Source organism: Nomascus leucogenys, chromosome 10 (assembly GCF_006542625.1).
Source record: "Nomascus leucogenys isolate Asia chromosome 10, Asia_NLE_v1, whole genome shotgun sequence".
Classification (NCBI taxonomy): domain Eukaryota; kingdom Metazoa; phylum Chordata; class Mammalia; order Primates; family Hylobatidae; genus Nomascus; species Nomascus leucogenys.
Window position 1 is genome coordinate 56,903,142 of NC_044390.1, and position 20,713 is coordinate 56,923,854.

A 20,713-nucleotide genomic window follows, 5' to 3' on the forward strand; every position below is an offset into this window, starting at 1 on the left:
TGCTCAGTGCTTCCTTCAAGAGCATTTTCTAAGGCACAGGATCCCTGCAGGATGACCTGGGGCTGTAGGTGCTCATTTTACAGATTGGGAAACTGAGGCTTGGGGAGAGAAGAACAGTGGCTGTTCAAACTTTTTTAAATGTTTTTATTTTGAGATGGAGTTTTGCTCTTGTTGCCCAGGCTGGAGTGCAGTGGTGTGATCTCGGCTCACTGCAACCTCTGCCTCCTGGGTTCAAGCGATTCTCCTGCCTCAGCCTCCCGAGTAGCTGGGATTACAGACGCCCGCCACCACGCCCAGCTAATTTTTTGTATTTTTAGTAGAGACGGGGTTTCACCATGTTGGCCAGGCTGGTCTCGAACTCCTGACCTCCGGTGATCCACCCACCTCGGCCTCCCAAAGTGCTGGGATTACAGGCATGAGCCACTGCGCCCGGCCACTGTTCGAACTTGAGCATGCATCACCATCACCTGGTTGGCACATAGCCCTGCAGGCTCCTGGCCTCACCCCTGGGATTTTGATCCAGGAGGCCGAGCATAGGGCCCGAATCTGCATTCTGAACCTGCCCTCACATCTGCCCTGTCAGCGGCAAAGCCAGTCTCTGTGGTTTCTTCTAGAAACATGAGTTCACTCCCGTGCTTTCTGTGCTCCTCGCATGGGGTGGGGTGAAGTTAGGGAAGTCCCCAAGACAAGCCTCCCTTCTGACACCAATGACAAGTTTGGGGGTCCCCCGAGAACACTCAGGTATGATCATTCACTAGAAGGACTTGGAACTAACTAGAACATGTTACGCTCACAGTTTATTTATTATTTATTTATTTTTTCGAGACGGAGTCTCGCTCTGTCGCCCAGGCTGGAGTGCAGTGGCGTGATCTCGGCTCACTGCAAGGTCCACCTCCCAGGTTCACGGCATTCTCCTGCCTCAGCCTCCTGAGTAGCTGGGACTACAGGCGCCCGCCACCACCCAAGGCTAATTTGCTCACAGTTTATTACATCAAAAGGATACAGATTAAAATCAGGGCCAGGTGCACTGGCTCACTCCTGTAATCCCAACACTTTGGGAAGCCAAGGCGGGAGGATCGCTTGAGCTCAAGAGTTCGAGACCAGCCTGGGCAACATAGCAAGTACACCATCTCTACAAAAAATAAAAAAAATTAGCCAGGCATGGTGGTATGTGCCTATAGTCCCAGCTACTCGGGAGGCTGAGGCAGGAGGATCCCCTGAGCCCAGGAGTTTGAGGCTGCAGTGAGCTATGATCACACCACTGTGCTCTAACCTTGGTGACAGGGTGAGACCCTGTCTGAAAAAACAAACAAGCCAGGCACGGTGGCTCACGCCTGTAATCCCAGCACTTTGGGAGGCTCAGGCGGGCAGATCACCTGAGGTCAGGAGTTTGAGACCAGCCTGGCCAACATGGCAAAACCCCATCTCTACTAAAAATACAAAAATTAGTGGGGTGTGGTGGCAGGCGCCTGTAATCCAAGCTACTCGGGAAGCTGAGGCAGGAGAATTGCTTGAACCTGGGAGGCAGAGGTTGCAGTGAGCTGAGATCGTGCCACTGCACTCCAGCCTGGGTGACAGAGCGAGACTCTGTCTCAAAACAAACAGAAGTCAGGCAAGGGAAGAGGTGCATAGGGCAGAGTCCAAGAAAGTTCCATGCATGGAGTTTCCAGTTACCCCCTTCAGTGGAGTCTTGGACAGTGTTAACTCTCCCGGCAACAATGTGTGACAACACACATGGTGTATTGCCAACCATAGAGGCTCCCCCAAGCCTTGTTATCCAGGGTCTGTATTGGAGCTCAGTTCTGTATTCTGTAGCCCTGATTGACCACCTACAGGGCTGAGCTGAATCTCTAGCATCTCTAGAAGTCAGCTGAGACTATGTGACCCAAAGCTCCTGCCCTAAGTCCTGTTAGCATATTCATTAACTAGGGCCGCCCTAACAAAGTACCAGAGACCATGTGTCTTTGTTTGTCACCCAGGCTGGAGTACAATGGCATGATCTCTGCATGCCATCACTGCAACCTCCACCTCCTGGGTTCAAGCAATTGTCCCACCTCCGCCTCCTGAGTAGCTGGGATTACAGGCGCCTGCCACCACACCTGGCTAATTTTTGTAGTTTTTTTAAGTAGAGATGGGGGTTTCGCCATGTTGGCCAGGCTGGTCTCAAACTCCTGACCTCAGGTGATTTGCCCACCTCGACCTCCCGAAGTGCTGGGATTACAGGTGTGAGCCACCGAGCCCGGCCTAGACCATGTGTCTTAAGCAACAGACATTGATTGTCTCACAGTTGCAAAGGCCAGAAGTCTGAGGTCAAGGTTTCCGCCAGGGTTGGTTCCTTCTGAGGCCTCTCTCCTTGGGATTTATTTATTTGTTTCTTTGTTTGACGGAGTCTCGCTCTGTAGCCCAGGCTGGAGTGCGTTGGTGCAATCTCAGCTCACTGCAAGCTCCACCTCCTGGGTTCAGGCCATTCTCCTGCCTCAGCCCCCTGAGTAGCTGGGACTACAGGTGCCCGCCACCATGCCTGGCTAATGTTTTGTATTTTTAGTAGAGATGGGGTTTCACTGTGTTAGCCAGGATGGTCTCCATCACCTCACCTCATGATCTGCTCGCCCTGGCCTCCCAAAGTGCTGGGATTACAGGCGTGAGCCACCGTGCCCGACCTATTTATTTATTTATTTGTTATTTATTTTTGAGATGGAGTGTCACTCTGTCACCCAGGCTGGAGTGCAGTGGCACGATCTGGGCTCACTGCAACCTCTGCCTCCCTGGTTCAAGTGATTCTCCTGCCTCAGCCTCTCAAGTCGCTGGGATTGCAGGCACGTGCCACCACGTCCAGCTGATTTTTTTATTTTTAGTAGAGATGGGGTTTCACTATGTTGGCCAGGCTGGTCTCAAACTCCTGACCTCAGGTGAGCCACCGCCTCAGCCTCCCAAAGTACTGGGATTACAGGTGTGAGCCACTGCGCCTGGCCTCTCCTTGGCTCATAGATAGATGGCCACCTGCTCCTGTGTCTTCACATTGTCTTCCCCCTGTACACATCTGTGCCCAAATTTCTCCTTTTAGCCAGGTGTGAGGACTCAGGCCCATAATCCTAGCACTTTGAGAGGCCAAGGCAGGAGGATTGCTTGAGACCAGACTAGTTGGGCAACATAGAAAAGGGACCCATTTCTCTGAAACAATTTTAAAAATTAGCCGGACATGGTGGCGTGAATCTGTAGTCCCAGCTGCTTGGGAGGTTGAGGCAGGATCACCTGAGCCCAGGAGGTTGAGATTTGCAGTGAGCCGTGATCGCACCACTGCACTCCAGCCTGGGTGACAGAGGAAGATCCTGTCTTAACAACAACCCCCCACCCCCTCTTTTTTTATTGAGATAGGGTCTAACTCTGTTGCCCAAGCTAGAGTGCAATGGCACAATCATGGCTCACTGAGCCTCAACCTCCTGGGCTCAGGTGATCCTCCCACCTCAGCCTCCCCAGTAGCTGGGAATACAGGTGTGTGCCACCACGTCTGGCTAATTTGTGTATTTTTGGAAGAGACAGGGTTTCACTATATTGCCCAGGCTGGTCTCAAACTCCTGGGCTCAAGCAATTTGCTCACCTCTGTCTCCCAAAATGCTGCGGTTACAGGTGTGTGCCTCTGCGCCTGGCCAAAATTTCCTGTTTTTATAAGGACCACAGTCTTATTGGATTGGGGCCTACCCTAATAGCTTCATTTGAATTTACCTCTATGAAGACCTTATCTCCAAATAATGTCACATTTTCAGGTCCTGGGGGTTAGGACTTCAGCATATGAATTTTCAGGGGGACACAGTTCAATCCATAACAGCATATCTGGTGTAGCCCGAGGGCCCCAGGAAAACAGACACTCTTATCAAGCAGAGCATTCCAAAGGCTCAGACATCACCTCCTAGGAGCAGAGAGTCCGGGCACTCTCTGGGCCAGGTTAATGTCCTCACTACACAAGTGGGCACACTGAGAGGCCCATTCTACAGCTGAATCAAAACTGAGGCTGCCTCAGCCGGCTTCCGGGACACAGGCGAGCTACAGGTGGTGTTTTCTCGGCAGTGGGCAGGGTCTTCCCTTCCTGGCCCAGGCCCAGGAGTGACACCGGCCCCAACCCTCCCCGCAGGCCTGAGCCGGGCCGGGCTCCCGTTTGGGCTGATGCGCCGGGAGCTGGCTTGTGAAGGCTACCCCATCGAGCTGCGGTGCCCCGGCAGCGACGTCATCATGGTGGAGAATGCCAACTACGGGCGCACAGACGACAAGATTTGCGACGCCGACCCTTTCCAGATGGAGAATGTGCAGTGCTACCTGCCGGACGCCTTCAAGATCATGTCACAGAGGTGAGTGGGCTCTCGTGGCAGTTCCTGGATGAAGCACCCGCCTAAAAGCACTGCACACCTGCCAGCGCACCCGTTCACCTTACATCTTTTTTTAATGCATCAACACATTTACTGAGCACTTAATAGGTGCTGGGCCCTATGCAGACGAGAATAAGACCCAATACATCTCCCCACAGCCAGCCTGTGCCCCCGACAGAGGCCTATACCCATACATACACTGGCAAGTCCCTCCCCCCACCAGCCTCTTGCTTCCAAAAGCTTCCATCCCAAGATTAGCCAGGGCAGTTTGTTTGTTTGTTTTTGAGACGGAGTCTCACTCTCACCCAGGCTGGAGCGCGGTGGCATCTCAGCTCACTGCAACCTCCAGCTCCTGAGTTTAGGCGATTCTTCTGCCTCAGCCTCCCAAGTAGCTGGGGATTATAGGCGCACACCACCACGCCTAATTTTTTTTGTATTTTTAGTAGAGACAGGGTTTTGTAATTGGCCAGGCAGGTCTCGAACTCCTGACCTCAGGTGATCCGCCCACCTCGACCACCCAAAGTGCTGGCATTACAGGCATGAGATGAGCCACCACGCCCAGCCTTAGCCAGGGCAGTTTGGAGCTTGTAAAATACAAAGAACAGCAGGACAGAGTGAAGGTGTCATGGGAGGACTTTTCCCTTTATCCCAGACTTTTTTTTTTTTTTTTGAAGATCGGGTCTCACTGTCGCCCAGGCTGGAGCACAGTGGCACAATCATAGCTCACTGCAGCTCTGACCTCTCAGGCTCAAGCAATCCCCCCGCCTCAGCCTCCTGAGTAGCTGGGACTACAGGTGCATGCCACTATGCCTGGCTAATTTTATTTTATTTTTGTAGAGGCAGGGTCTTGCTATGTTGCCCAGGCTGGTCTTAAACTCCTGGCCTGAAGCAATCCTCCTGCCTCGGCCTCTCAAAGTGCTGGGATGACAGGCATGAGCCACTGCACCTACCCATCCCAGATTTGAGAGCTCATCAGGCTACTCCAAGGAGGAGACACCTGAGCACAGATGATGGAAGCACAGGCCTGTGTGAGTGATTGTGTGTGGGGTGAGTACTTGAGCATGCAAGACTGTAACTTGGAGTGTGTCTGTGTGATTGCATGCATCTATGAGTATGATGGTGTATTTGTTTTGTTTTGTTTATTTTATTTAGTTATTTAATTTTTGAGAGAGTCTCACTCTGTCACCCAGGCTGGAGTGCAGTGGTGTGATCTCGGCTCACTGCCACCTCTGCTTCCCAGGTTCAAGCGATTCTCCTGCCTCAGCCTCCCGAGTAGCTAGGACCACAGGCGCGCACCACCACGCCAAGCTAATTTTTTTGTATTTTTAATAGAGACGGGGTTTCACCATGTTGGCCAGGATGGTCTTGATCTCTTGACTTCATGATCCGCCCGCTTGGCCTCCCAAAGTGCTGGGATTACAGGCGTGAGCCACTGCGCCCGGCCTATTTTGTTTATTTTTGAGACAGAATCTTGCTCTGTTGCCCAGGCTGCAGTGCAGTGGTGTGATCTCAGCTCACTCAGCAACCTCCACCTCCAGGGTTCAAGCAATTCTCCCACCTCAGCCTCCTGAGTAGCTGGGATTACAGGCATGCACCATCATGCCCGGCTTATTTTTGTATTTTTGTAGAGACAGGGTTTCACCATGTTGGCCAGGTTGGTCTTGAACTCCTGACCTCAGGTGGTTCACCTGCCTGCCTTGGCCCCCTTAAGTGCTGGGATTACAGGCGTGAGCCACTACGCACGGCCTGTGTGTGTATTTGAGTGTGTGTGTGCATTTTTGAGTGTGTGACTAAATGTGTGTGATTGTGACTGTGTCTGTGTGTCTAAGTGTATGTGAACAGGCGCAGGTGTGTGCAGATGTGTGTGACTAAACATGTCTTTGAATATGTCTGAGTGTGTCTGTCTTTATGAGTGACTGTATTGGAGTGTGTATCTGGGTGTGTGTGTGTGTGTGAATGTGGGTGTTTGTGGGTGAATGGGTGGTTATATGTCTGAGTGTGTTCGGGTGTGTTTAAGTGTACGTGAGCGGGTGTGGGTGTGAGTGTGGGTGTGAGCATGTGTGTTAGAGTGTGTGGCTGACTGAGGTGTGTGTTTTCGTATCTGGTGGGGTGGATGGGTGAGCGTGTGGGGGTGGGTGGGTGTGGCTGTGTCTTTGTGTGTTTAAGTGTGTCTGTGGGCAGATGTGTGTATGTGGATGAGGGTTTGTGTGTGGTTGAGAATGTATTTGTATTTCTTTGAGTGTGTTTGTGACTGTGTGTGTGAGTGTGGAGGGGTTGCCCCAGGCTGAGGCACCACGTGTGCAAATCTGCACAAGCCTCTCTCACACCCACAGTCAGTCCACGTACAGCTGATCAGCCTTTCCTTCAAATTACACCCAGGCTGGACGCGGTGGCTCATGCCTGTAATCACAGCACTTTGGGAGGCTGAGGCAGGGGGATCGCTTTAGGTCAGGAGTTTGAGACCAGCCTGGGCAACATAGCAAGACCCTGTCTTTACTAAAAACTAAAAAATAAATTAGCCAGTCATGGTGGTGTGTGCCTGTGGTCCCAGCTACTCAGATGACTGATGCAGGAGGATCACTTGGGCCCAGGAGTTTGAGGCTTCAGTGAGCTATGATCCCACCACTGCACTCCAGCCTGGGTGACTGAGCAAGACCCTGTCTCTAAAAATAAAAAAAAAAAAAACAGACCAGTCACAGTGTTTCACGCCTGTAATCCCAGCACTTTGGGAGGCCATGGCGGGTGGATCACTTGAGGTCAGGAGTTCGAGACCAACCTGGCCAACATGGTGAAACCCTGTCTGTACCAAAAATACAAAAATTAGCCTGATATGGTGGTGTGAGCCTGTAGTCCCAGCTACTTGGGAGGCTGAGGCAGGAGAATCACTTGAACCTTGGAGGCGAAGGTTGCAGTGAACCAAGATAACACCACTGCACTCCAGCCTAGGTGACAGAGTGAGACTCTGTCTCAAAAAAAAAAAAAAAAAAAAAGAATGTGTGTTACTAGGGGAGGAGCGGGTCACTGAGAGCCCCAGGAGAGCAGGAGAGGTTTGGGCAGGGGATGACAGTGTTCAGGTGGCTGAGACAGCTGGGCTGGGCTGGGCTGGGCTGGGCTGGGCTAGAGGCGCCTCATCATCTCCTCCTCCTCTCTGTCTCTCTCTCAAACTACCATTCCCCTCCAGCAATCTTGCCTCTCTTCCCTGCTTCCTGTCTCCTGACACCCCTGCCGAGGGTGCCCTGCATAGGCATTCCCAGTCCAGGCTCCAGCCTTTGCTTAGGCTGTGGGCCCCCTCCCTGGGAGCCCCCTTCCTCCCACCTCTCCAAATTCTCCCTGCTGACTTCATTCAACACCAGCTTTGGGGGACTGCATTCTTCTCCATTATCTCTCTAGCACCTAGTACAGCATCTGGCCCAGTTCCCATGTCCGTGGGGAATGCTGTGCAGAACAGTTACCGGGGCTGCGGGAGTGTGATGCCTCTCGAGTCACATCCAGAAGGACTTGTAGGGGGCCTTAGTCCTGCTTCCTCTCTGCTGAGTCCCCAACCCCCATTGCTCCACAACCAGGCCTGGAGGCTTTTTTTTTTTTTTTTTTTTGAGACAGAGTCTTGCTCTGTCCCCCAGGCTGGAGTGTAGTGGCATGATTTCGGCTCACTGCAACCTCCGCTTTCTGGTTCAAACAGTCCTCCTGCTTCAGCCTTGCAAGTGGCTGGGACTACAAGCATGCACCACCACGCCCAGATAGTTTTTGTATTTTTAGTAAAGACGACATTTCACCATGTTGGCCAAGCTAGTCTCAAACTTCTGACCTCAATTGATCTGCCAGCCTTGGCCTCCCAAAGTGCTGGGATTATAGCCATGAGCCACTGCGCGCAGCCTAGCTGTTCATTTGTTGGTGGACATTTGGGCTGCCTCCACTTTTTTGGTGATTGTGAATAATGCAGCTGTGAATGTGCATGTACAATGATTTGCTTAAACACTTGTTTTAAATTATTTTGGGTACAGTAGTCCCCACTTATCCACTGGGGAAATGCTCCAAGAACCCCAGTGGATGCCTAAAACTGCAGAGAGCTACTGAACCTTGTATATACCATGTTTTCTCCTATACAGCTCTAATTATAATAAAGTTTAATTTACAAATTAGACACAGCTAGATGCGGTGGCTTATGCCTGTAATCCCAGCACTTTGAGAGGCCGAGGCAGGCTGATGATTTGAGCCCAGGAGTTTGAGACCAGCCTGGGCAACATGGCAAAACCCCATCTCTACTAAAAATACAAAAAAATTAGCCAAGCGTGTTGGTGCATGCCTCTAGTCCCAGCTACTCAGGAGGCTGAGGCAGGAGAATAACCTGAGCCTGGGAAGTTGAGACTACAATGAGCCATGATCACACCACTGCTCTCCATCCTGGGCAATAGAGTAAGACCCTGTCTAAAAAATAATAAAATAAAATAGGCTGGGTGTGATGGCTCATGATTGTAATCCCAGCACTTTGGGAAGTCAAGGCGGGTAGATTGTTTGAACCCAGGAGTTCGAGACTAGCCTAGGCAACATGGCAAAACCCCATCTCTACTAAAAATAAAAAAAATTAGCAGGGCATGTGGCACATACCTGCAGTCCCAGCTCCTTGGGAAGCAGAGGCTGGAGGATCACTTGAGCCTGGGAGGCTGAGGCTGCAGTGAGTCAGGATTGTACCACTGCACTCCAGCCTCAGTGACAGAGCGGGACCCTGTCTCAAAACATAATAATAATAAAATACATTAGGCACAGTAAGAGACTAACAACAACAATAATAATTTTTAGTAGTAAAATATTGTTACATAAACTAAGGGCTACCTGAACATAAGCACTGTGAAACCGTGACAGTTGATGGATAACTGAGATGACCACCAGTGACTAACGGAGCAGATACAGCATGCCCCATACAGCATGAGATTTCATCAGGCTACTCACAACAGCACACAACTTAACATGTATGAATTGTCTACTTCTGGAGTGCAGTGGTGCGATCTCGGCTCACTGCAACCTCTGCCTCCTGGGTTCTAGTGATTCTTGTGCCTCAGCCTCCTGAGTAGCTGGAATTACCGGCGCGCCCCACCACGCCTGGCTAAGTTTTGTATATTTAGTAGAGATGGGGTTTTACCATGTTGGCCAGGCTGCTCTCAAACTCCTGGCCTCAAGTGATCCATCCACCACAGCCTCCCAAAGTTCTGGGATTACAGGCGTGAGCCACTGCACCCTGCCCCAGTGTTCTATTTTTTGTTTTGTTTGAGACGGAGTCTCGCTCTGTCACCCAGGCTGGAGTGCAGTGGCTCAATCTTGGCTCACTGCAACCTCCGCCTCCTGGGTTCAGGTGATTCTCTTGCCTTAGCTCCTGTGTAGCTGGGATTACAGACATGCACCACCACGCCTGGCTAATTTTCGTATTTTTAGTAGAGACGGGATTTCACCATGTTGGTCAGGCTGGTCTCAAACTCCTGGCCTCAGGTGATCCACCCGCCTTGGCCTCCTAAAGTGCTGAGATTGCAGGCGTGAGCCACCACACCCAGCCAGTGTTCTATTTTTAAAGAAGAGGGTGAGGTGGATGGATACAGACAGATCTTCCCATGCCCCATCCTGCCCCCCATTTTTCTCTCTCCCTGCTAGATCGTTAGTCCCTTCTCAAGTGTCTGTCTGTGTTTAGTACCCTTGGTTAAGAGCAGGATTGAAGGGGAGACACAGGGCCTCTTCTGCCCCATACCTGTCGGGAAGCCTCTCAAACTATGTCCTGCATGTCTGTGTCCTGCCTGGCCTAGCCCCAGCCTGCTGCAAGGGACAGGGACCCTGACAGTGGGGACAGACAGACAGCAGATGAGACACATCTTTTTGTTGTTGTTAAATAGGTTCCCCCTTACATGCTAGCCAGCCCCCTGGGAAGTTGACAGTGACTTGGAGGAGTTCCCTCTTGGGAACTGAGAATGGCTTTCCCCTGGGGACGCTCTCTCCTGGCTGCCCTGGCTATAAGTCTGCACAGCAGCACTGCCCAAAGGGTGGGACGTGTCCACGAGATGGTGTGAAGTGGACACAGCTGGACACTGAACATTTCATTGATCATAAGTTTGCAGAGGCACCACCTCACGTGCATGGCTTCACATGTATTACTCTCCAGTGAACAGTGAAGGGGCTTTAAAGTCCATTTAAAGAAAAATGCCAAGGATATAATAGTGTCAGCTACACTCACAGTGAAAGAGATGAGGGGTGGCCAGGAAAGCACTGTTTAGCGGGTGACTCCTTCTCAGCCCTGAGGATGATGCTGTGCTGGGGCTGAAAGTGGAAGAACCCTGGTGGGAAAGAGAGAGCAGGCAGGAAACAAAAAGTGCCCACACAAGGCCTCTGGGCTTGGTGTATTAGTTTGTTCTTATACTGGTATAAAGAAATACCTGAGATTGGGTAATTTATAAAGAAAAGAGGTTTAATTGGCTCATAGTTCTGCAGGCTGTACAGGAAGCATAGTAGCTTCTGCTTCTGGGGAGGCCTCAGGAAACTTACAATCATAGCAGAAGGTGAAGGGGAAGCAGGCACGTCTTACATGGCTGGAGTAGGAGGAAAAGAACAGGGGAGGTGCTACACACTTTTAAACAACTAGATCTCAACAGCACGGAGGGGATAGTGCTTCATCATTGATTAGAAACCGCCCCCATGATCCAATCACCTCCCACCAAGCCCCACCTCCAACATTGGAGATCACAATTCAACATGAGATATGGGTGTGGACACAGATCCAAACTATATCACTTGGTTTCCAGCTCCACTGCCCCTTCCCAATTTTAGGGTGTCTATGACACCATGACCTTGGAGCATGCACCCCCACCCCCGCCACCCCATCTATGTGTTTCTTTCCCAATGCCCTGTTTCTCCTCTGAAGGTGTAACAACCGCACCCAGTGCGTGGTGGTCGCCGGCTCAGATGCCTTTCCTGACCCCTGTCCCGGGACCTACAAGTACCTGGAGGTGCAGTACGACTGTGTCCCCTACAGTGAGTCATCTTGTTCCTTGTGCGGATGCGGGCCCTTCTCCCATGAGTGAGTGAGGAGGAGACACCTTGACTCATCACACATGTGCACACTTGCATGGGGCCTGGCCACAGTGGGGAGAGCCGGGCCTGCTCTCTCCAACACACATTCTCTTCTCCCAGACACCAGTGTCCACACTCAGTGCTTGCTCCCCCTCCTCACAGACTCTGTCCCCTCTTGTGGGGGCACCTTCTCTAGCTCTCCTTACCCCAGCCCACTCACCCTGCTTCTTCATGCACCCTGTACTCATTTTCACACTGCCAGGCCATGGTCCCGTGCTCTGCCTGGCACACTTACATCTCTCTCTTCTCCCTTGGCCTCGATGCTTTTCTCGCCCATCTGCCTCCCTCCTCTTCTCACATCCCTTCCTTTTCTGACCCTTCTCATCTACCTTCTCTTCCCTCTCACTTACCCCACTGCCCCTCTCAGCACCTTTCTCTCAGCACCCTCACTCCCCACACACTCCTTCCCAATCATGGAAACTGGACTCTACACCCATAGAGCGGGATACCACCCTCCGAGGCCTGGTGGCAGATTCAGGGTGAAGGGCTGGGGGGCATTTTCAACAGATTCATAGCTCCTCACTGGTTTCCCCATTACCATGTGGCACTTCCTGTCTGCAAAGGAAATGCCGCCATGTTGGACTGAGGGTGGCCTCTAGGCAGTCTGAAGAAAGTGCTCTGGGGAGCCAGGAGCCTGGCCGTCTTGCACCTGGCCAAGGGGATCAGACAAAGACAGGGTCTCTCCTCCTCAGCACCCCACCCTTGACATCACCTTTTTCCTGCCCTCTCTCCTCCCTCCCTCCTTCCCGTTATCCCTTCCCCTCTCCTACCACAATGGGTTCCATGTAGCCAACCTAGTGGTAGGGCCTCCGGGCAGAGTGGGGAGAAGGCAGGGCCATCAGGGTGTCTGAGTGTGGCGGGCCGGGGTTGGGGACCAAGAGGCCCTGTAACTCTCCCTCCTCTCCCTTCCCACCCCAACCTTCCCCGCCAGCCTTTGATTTCTCCTCACAGGTGACTCGACGCTGGGGAAACAGGATCCCTTCTGTGCTTCCGTAATTTTCTTCTTTTACTCCTCGTCCTTTCCTTTCAGCGCCTGAGGCCTTCAGCCACCACCGAGGGGGACGCCCATCTGCTCCTTGAAGCCTCCCCACAGCACTGGGGACACGGCCGACTCCCGTGGCTGGGGCAGCAGGGAAGGGGGGTGGGAGGCAGCGAGCTCAGCACAGGGGAGCAGTCAGATGGGTGTAGGTTCAAGACTCGACTGGGCTCTTGAGTTTTCTGGCTCTGAAACCTTGAGCAAATGACTTAATTTCTCTGGGCCACTACGGAAGGAGGTGTGAGTCTGCGAGATGACATGTGAGAAGCGCTTGGCCCAGGGCCGGCCACAGAGTCGCTCCCGGTGGCAGGGTTTTGAGTGCCGAGTGTAAACTTCCCAAGGGCAGAGGCTTCGTCTTTACCCGCCGCCCCAGCGCCCAGACCCATGCCTGGTTCAGGATGTGCTCAGTAATATTACCAATGCCCTTTAAGCCAGCTGAGCCTGTTTATTCATCTGTGATGGGGTGGAGAGGGGTCAAAAGCCTTCCCTGGGAAGCTGCAAGGAGTAGCGACAATGTGTGTCAAGCTTGTGTGCACCCGAGCTGTAGATGCAAAGGAAATGGTGCCTGCTTCCGCCAGCCATGTGGCCTCACTTCACTGTACCTCAGTCTTCCTATCTGTAGACAGGGTTCTCAAAAGACGGCCCATGAGGTGCGTAGCATAGTTGCTGGCCCCTCGTGAGTGCTGGACACTTGGTAGTCGTTGCTTTTGTTGCAACTCCTTGTAATGCCTCTTGTCAATTACGATTATTGCTATGGTAATCAAAATTAAAATAACAACGGATAATGAACCCAACTTCTCCCGAGGCAGGTGAGATAAAGAGCAGGAAGAACTCCCCGGTCCAAGTGGAAGCCAAAGCAAGTAGATGAGAGGCCCAGGTCAAGCCGCAGGAAAGAAGCTAGGAGAGGAGAGGAGCTGAGAGACCTCCTGGAGCCGAGGCCCTGAGCGTGGTCCAGGGGCCACAACCAACAGAGACCAGGCAGGCTCCAGGGACAGAGGGCTGTCTGATAGAAGAGAGATAGCCTGAGCCCTTGGGGAGACAGGAGACACAAGCACACACACACACATGCACGTACACGTGTGTGCACACATAAGGGGTGGACGTTGGGGGCAGAGCTAACTCCTGATCCTCCAGAGGAAGGAGGCTGGAGTCAAAGGGGGGACAGGAGGTAGCTAGAGGACAGGGAGGCCAGGCACTCGTCCCCAGAATGTTCGCTGAGCATCTCCTGAGTGCCAGGCCCTGGGTGAGGCGCTGGGAAGGGAGCCAGAGGCTGCCCCTGCGGAGCTCCCTGCCGGAACCTTCAAGAGGGGCCAGGAGAGCCAGTCCCTCCGGTCAGAAGTTCCTGAGGGGCCAGGAATGCAGTGGGGAGCGGCCTGGGCAGCCACCTGGCCCAGGGCTTCAGAGGCTGGGGTGACCCCAGTGCTGGTGAGGGTGGGTCGGGTGGGTGGCAGGGGGCACGTGATGTGTGGGAACCCTCCCACACACTGGACAAGCCCGACTAATGCTGGATTTGCTTTGCAGCTGAGCACAGTCTAACCTCGCCCCTTCCTCCCCTAGGTGCCGCCCGTCCTCAGGGCAGCGGGCAGGGCGGAGCTCCCAGCTCCTGGGCCCTGGGTGGGTTGAGCAGAGAAGCCGAGTCTCAGGCTTGCCCCTGGGGAGCCTGGGAGCGTGTCTGTGCCCCCACCTGCTGTCCCACCCAGTCTGTGTCCCCCACCCCCGCCACCTCTCTGCCTCCGTCTCCCCGACCCTGGCTCTCTCTGGGGCCTGGGTGCAACTGCCCGTCTGCCTCTCTGTCGTTCTGTGCCTGGCTCTACCACCTTCTGTGTTTGCTTCTTCTGGGTTGTGAGAGCTTGGGGGAAGTCAGCTGGACCTGGGTGAGGCCAGCACAAAGGGGAAGGAGTTCAGCTTGTTTCTCGGCTGAGGGTGGGCCCAGGCCCTGGGAGACACTGAACCCCTTCCTCTAGGGCCCCTGGTTCTAGCAGGAGGGCAGCAGGCAGGGTGGGAAGGGAGCCGAGTGGCTTATCCACCCCACCACTCCCTGGTGCCCCCTCTGACCGGAGCCTACCTCCCAGCTGGGGCTCCCTACTCCCTGCCCCCCCTGCACCAAGGGTGCCCCCTCCCACCTGAGGGCTCTGTCTGCCTGCCTGCCTGTATCCCCCTACCACTCCTGTGTCTTTCTGTGTCTTCTCCCTCCTGTGTGTGTCCCCCTCGTCCCTCTGACTGTCTCCCCAGCACCCTCTGGCCCCACCTGACCACCCCCAGAGGAAGGGACCTGGGGGCGGGGGCCCGAGCTGATGCTACGGAAGGGGTTGGGGAAGCAGGAGCGAGGAAGGAAAGGAAAAGGGGGCGTGTTGCCAGAAAAGAAACGAAAGCAATTTAATCTCTTTTTTTTTCTCTTTTTTTCTTGCACATTTTTTTTTTCAATTTGTTTTCTCTCTCTCTTCCGATGCTTAAAGTAGAAGTGGAGCAGAAAGGTAAACGCACTGTTACCAATGCTAACCCCTAACTCACACTTTGTTCTACCTGTACCATACTTATGTGACCTGCCCTCCCTCCCGGCCCCTTCTTCTCTCCCCCACCCACACTTGGTCCGGTCGGTATCCCCCACCCCGGGTTGTCCTCCCAGCGGGGCCAGCCCTGGTGCGGCCACGGGCATCTCCACCCTCCAGATACCCACGGAAGCTCCTCTCTGAGCTTGGGCAGGATTTTCTCTCTCTCGCTGTTTCTGTCTCTCTCTGTCCCTCCTTCCTGGTCCCTGGCCCTTTCGGGGGACCTGGCCTTCTCTCATACTTCTTTTGCCTCCTTCAGGAGAAGTGTATAAGCATCCAGGGCGGGTGGGGAGGGAGGGACTCCCTTCCCCGGCTCCCCCACTGGGGCACCGGGTGAGCTGTCTCTCTCTCTCTTTCTATCTCTGTCTCTCCCCTCTCTCTTCCTCCTTCCCCTGCACCTTTTATAACATGTTTCTGGTTCAGGGGAGGCGGGCTGGAGGGGACGCCACTGTTTTCCTTCCGGGGAGCAGATTCTTCTATGTCTCGGGCTCCTGGTGGCTTAAGTTCCTTCTGGTTTGATGTTTCCAAGGCCCAGAGCTGTTTTGGAGCATGGAGCACCAGTCTTCCCCACCCCCAACCTGATCCCCATCTCTGACCAGCTGGGGGCCCAGCCCTGGGGAGGGGTGTCAGCTGTCCCCAGCCCTGGGAGGGGGCAGCCTGCCAAAAAATGAAAAAATGAGGGCGAGGGGGCGGGGGCGGGCCTCGTGGTTGGGGGAGCGAAGGGTGGGGGAGCGTGTTCTCTGTTTCTTTCACACTTGCAAAGCTGCAGTCAGGGTTTCTTCTGGGCTGTTGTGGTTAGAGGACCAGGGAGAGGGGCGGTGGGCGGCGGGGGCACAGTCTGGGGACTTCCACAGACTCCGTAATTTCTGGCAGAGAACTCCCTAGTGGATGGGGCTGGCCTTTACTGGCTGTTACTGGGGGGGCAGAGGTGCTGCTGCTGAGGGGCTTCTAGGGTGAGACGTTAGGGATGACCATTTCCTCTCCAGAAAGTTTTGGGAAATTTACCCATCTGAGGCCAGCAGCAGCGGGCAGGGCTGGAGGACATGGCCTTTAGGGATCCCTTTTGCCTTGAAATTACAGTGGTCTGTGGAGCATCCCTTCCGAAGGAGGTGGGGCAGGGTCCCTCTGAGCTGCTCCCCTCCCCGTCTTCCCCTCTGCCCCATCTCAGAGAGGCCTGGGCTGCTGGCCCGAGGTCCGCCCCCTCACCACACCCCTCCACTCTCCTCTCTTTCTCCTGGAGTCTCTCTCCCTCCCAGCACCAGCCACTCTTCTTGCAGGCCCACTGGTTTGGATGCGGCACCACTGGAGCTTTTCTCTTCGAGGGCCAGGGCAGGGCGGGTGGGGTGACGGGGCAAGGGAGGCAAGAGGAGGGATTGGGAGCTTGGTGCTGGTGAAGGGTCCTTGCTGTCCAAGGCCCCAGACAGACTCTTCCTCATCTCTCCCTTCCCCTGGGTTGACCTCTAACCACGTTTTTCCTCCCCTGACACCCTCTGAGCAGGTTAGGCTCTGAGGCCTCCCACCGTCCCCTTCACACAAACACGTCCCCTCAGATGCCACACACCTGGCGGGGGTGGGGACCGGCTTGGGCATAGGCCAGTGTGCTGGACGGAGTGTGCAGGCCGACCCCTCGGGGCATCAGGGACAGGGGGATGGCCAGTCCCCAGGGCCCAAGCCAGCGTCGTTCTGGCTCCTGCCCAGCTCTATGTCCCAGGCTCCTCTCCCTCTACAAAAACTACATCCTCCTGGCTCCTTTGTGCCAGGGGGCCCCTGAGCCACATTGTCCCCATGCTGTGAAGGGAGTGCTGCCTGTCCCCCTCCCTCCCAAGCCTGCTGGAGGTGGGGAATGAGGACTAGCCCAAGCCCCTCTTGCCACTGGGGCTGCCCCCCAAGCCGGTGCCAGGTCCTAGCCCCCCCCCGGTTCCCTCGGGGCCAGCTGCTTTGGTGACATGCCAAGCAGGAGCAGAGAATTCACTGCAAACCCTCCACCCTCGCCCTGTGCCCTCGCCCTGGCCTATGTGTGGGTACCGCCAGCCGGGAGGTGAGGGAGGCCCGGCCATCCTGGATGGAGGGGCACACTCTGGGAGATGGGGGGGTCTGGCCACACTGACACCCGGATCAGTCAAGGGGAGGTTAGGAGTAGGTGGCGCTGGGACGTGACTGGGCAAGGGTGGGCCGGCCAGCAGTGGCCAACGAGATGCAGTTGAGGTTTTCCTCCTTTTCAGGGATTGGGGGGGTGGGGCGGGGCCCCCCACCTTTCTGACATCAGCGCTGCCTTGGTCCCTCCTCCCGAGCCGGGGATGGTCGCAGGTAAATCGGGGTCCGGGCCAGGGGAGGTGGGGGGCCTGGCTGGGGCGGGCTGGGTCTTTATCCTAGCGCCTGGTTCCCTCCCCTGCCCCCTCCGAGCTGGACCTGGGACTGCCCCCCTGAGGGACCCTCAGTCGGGCCTAGGCCTTGGAGTGAATTCTCTGCTCACCCCTCTCTCCTCCGCCAGCACTAACCCTTTCTTCCCAGGTGGTTTGCAGCGCAGCCTCCCACGGAGCCAGGACCTCGCCAAGCCCCATACGCCCTTGTCTCTCTTCCCTCTGCACAGCTCTCCTCTCCCTCCCCAACTCTCCTGGGAGCCCTGTCCCTTTCCATGTCCCCACCCCCACCCCTGTGCACAGTGCCACTGTCTGCTGCTGAGCCAGACCCCATGAGAGACCCTGCTGGCTGGGGGCAGGGCTGGGCGCCCTCCAGAAGGGGCCAGACTCTTCCATTCCCTGTCCTAGCCTGGGAGCTGCCTCTGGGAATCCCTTCCTCGGCTACTGACTTTGTGGGTACCGGGTGGGGGGTGGGGAGCAGGCTGTATCAGGAACCTGGGGAGAGAGTTGAAACCCCTATCCTTCCCCCAGCCTGGAATAGGGGGACACTCCTGACACCCACAGTGGGTATGGAAACATCACTCTACCTTGCAATTTTTGCAGGAGGAAGAAAGAGGAGTTAAAAAAAAATCTGTCCGGGTGTGGTTGGTGAAGGATGGGACCTTGGACCCTAGCTCTTCCCTAAGTGGCAGAGAAGAGGGAGAAGGGGCCGGGTGCTGATTCCCTGGACCGGCAAAGTCAGGAGTGACTGTAGTGGGGAGATTCTGCCCCCACTTAAATCACACGGGACCACCTCTGGGAGGGCTCTTGCCAAACTCCTCCCCAGCCTGTGGGGCCTCTAGCAGCCAGGGAAGGGAAGAGGGGCACCACTTCCCCTCACTAACCCCACTCTTAATGGCCTTCAGGGTTCACATTTCCAGGGAGAGGGGCAGCTGGGCAGGGCGTGGGGAGGGGGTCGGGTCCCAGCCCGGAAACCCCCTTCCCATCACCAGCCCTACCAAGCAACCGTGACTGCAGCAGCAGGAGGGGACAACCTGGCTCCCCACCGGCAGCGTGACCAACTTGCCTCTCTCCCCCCCTCTCTCTTTTTCCTCCCTCTTGCCTCTGTCCCTTCTCTCCCGTCTCCGCCCCTCCTGCCCACTCTGCCCAGTCTTCGTGTGCCCAGGGACCCTGCAGAAGGTGCTGGAGCCCACCTCGACACACGAGTCGGAGCACCAGTCTGGCGCATGGTGCAAGGACCCGCTGCAGGCGGGTGACCGCATCTACGTGATGCCCTGGATCCCCTACCGCACGGACACACTGACTGAGTATGCCTCATGGGAGGACTACGTGGCTGCCCGCCACACCACCACCTACCGCCTGCCCAACCGCGTGGATGGCACAGGCTTTGTGGTCTACGATGGTGCCGTCTTCTACAACAAGGAGCGCACGCGCAACATCGTCAAGTATGACCTGCGGACGCGCATCAAGAGCGGGGAGACGGTCATCAATACCGCCAACTACCACGACACCTCGCCCTACCGCTGGGGCGGCAAGACCGACATTGACCTGGCAGTGGACGAGAACGGGCTGTGGGTCATCTACGCCACCGAGGGCAACAACGGGCGGCTGGTGGTGAGCCAGCTGAACCCCTACACACTGCGCTTTGAGGGCACGTGGGAGACGGGTTACGACAAGCGCTCGGCATCTAACGCCTTCATGGTGTGTGGGGTCCTGTACGTGCTGCGCTCTGTGTACGTGGATGATGACAGCGAGGCGGCTGGCAACCGCGTGGACTATGCCTTCAACACCAATGCCAACCGCGAGGAGCCTGTCAGCCTCGCCTTCCCCAACCCCTACCAGTTCATCTCCTCCGTTGACTACAACCCTCGCGACAACCAGCTGTACGTCTGGAACAACTATTTCGTGGTGCGCTACAGCCTGGAGTTCGGGCCGCCCGACCCCAGTGCTGGTGAGGACCACTTACTTCCAGGCATGGAGCCTGCTTGCCTTTGTCTCCTCCACCCCCACCCACCCCTGGGTCCCAGGGTGGGGAGCCCCATCCTGTGAGCTCTTGGGGATTGGGAGGTAAAGGAAATTCACAGCATGTGACAGACGCTGTTCTAAGCACTTCACAGTTATTAACTCATCTCCTCACGGTCTATGACACAGGGATCCTTACTGCCCTGTTTTACACATGAGGACACTGAGGCACTGTGTGGGTAGGGGATTAAGTTATTTGAGGATCTGAACCCAGCTTCCCAACCACTGAACTGCAGTGCCTCTCCCAGAGGCTTGGGCACCTTTACTCCAGGAACCCTTGGATCCACCAAAATCCTGGGTGGAAGTCCAGTATCCACAAAAGAGCTGAGCTGCTGATGTTGACCGGGCTGAGGGCAGCGCTGCAGTCTTCTTTTGCCCCCCTTAGCTGCCCTGCTAGCTCTGTACCGCCCCAGGGCTCCAGGGAGCCCTATCTAACCCCATCTTGTTTGCAAAAGGGGGAGTTGAGGCCCCCAGAAGGAGGGAGCCTAGCCAGGTTACATAAGCCAAAGTCAGCTAGAACGAGGACGGGAGGCGGTGGTATTCAGCCTCCGCCTGGTGGCGGGGCTGACCTGGATTGGGGAGGGCTCCTGCCCTCAGGGGCTCAACCTGGGAGGGTTCCTGTCCCCCAGACACCACCGTCCCTGCCTCTCCTGACTGTTCTCTCAGAACTTACGGTACACATCGTGGATTTTTACCACCCTTTGCTACTTTATATGGTCCCATGGGCATAAGGGACTTTGGTGGGCACAGAGAGGCCAGGAGAGATCAACTCTCAGACCCAGTGGGGCCTAGCATGTGTTTCCACGTCAGTAGATGAGGAAGATGCTAGGATGGCCTGGGACCCCCTGCCCAGGCATGCTGTGACATGGCCCTGAGCACGGGGATGACCCTGTCTCGTATCCCCTCTCCAGGCCCAGCCACTTCCCCACCCCTCAGCACGACCACCACAGCCAGGCCCACGCCCCTCACCAGCACAGCCTCGCCCGCAGCCACCACCCCGCTCCGCCGGGCACCCCTCACCACGCACCCAGTGGGTGCCATCAACCAGCTGGGACCTGATCTGCCTCCAGCCACAGCCCCAGTCCCCAGCACCCGGCGGCCCCCAGCCCCAAATCTACACGTGTCCCCTGAGCTCTTCTGTGAGCCCCGAGAGGTACGGCGGGTCCAGTGGCCGGCCACCCAGCAGGGCATGCTGGTGGAGAGGCCCTGCCCCAAGGGGACTCGAGGTGAGTACAGAGGCTGCAGCCAGGCGAGGGATGGGGGCCATGCCCCCAGCAG

The 20,713-nt window shown here is 55.6% G+C and overlaps 1 protein-coding gene across 4 annotated transcripts in view; it reads left to right on the top strand.

Moving 5' to 3' along the window:
- ADGRL1 (adhesion G protein-coupled receptor L1) overlaps nucleotides 1-20,713 on the top strand; it is a 59,134-nt gene that overhangs the window by 25,279 nt on the left and 13,142 nt on the right. Inside the window, exons 3-7 of one of the 4 annotated variants that reach the window (XM_030820612.1) lie at nucleotides 4,130-4,343; nucleotides 11,260-11,369; nucleotides 14,961-14,978; nucleotides 18,564-19,364; nucleotides 20,347-20,661. In XM_030820612.1, the coding sequence (XP_030676472.1) occupies nucleotides 4,130-4,343; nucleotides 11,260-11,369; nucleotides 14,961-14,978; nucleotides 18,564-19,364; nucleotides 20,347-20,661 (1,458 nt within the window). Of the gene's footprint in view, nucleotides 1-4,129; nucleotides 4,344-11,259; nucleotides 11,370-14,960; nucleotides 14,979-17,275; nucleotides 17,361-18,563; nucleotides 19,365-20,346; nucleotides 20,662-20,713 lie in introns of those variants that run through there. The other 3 variants (XM_030820614.1, XM_030820616.1, XM_030820615.1) reach the window with 3 other exon arrangements.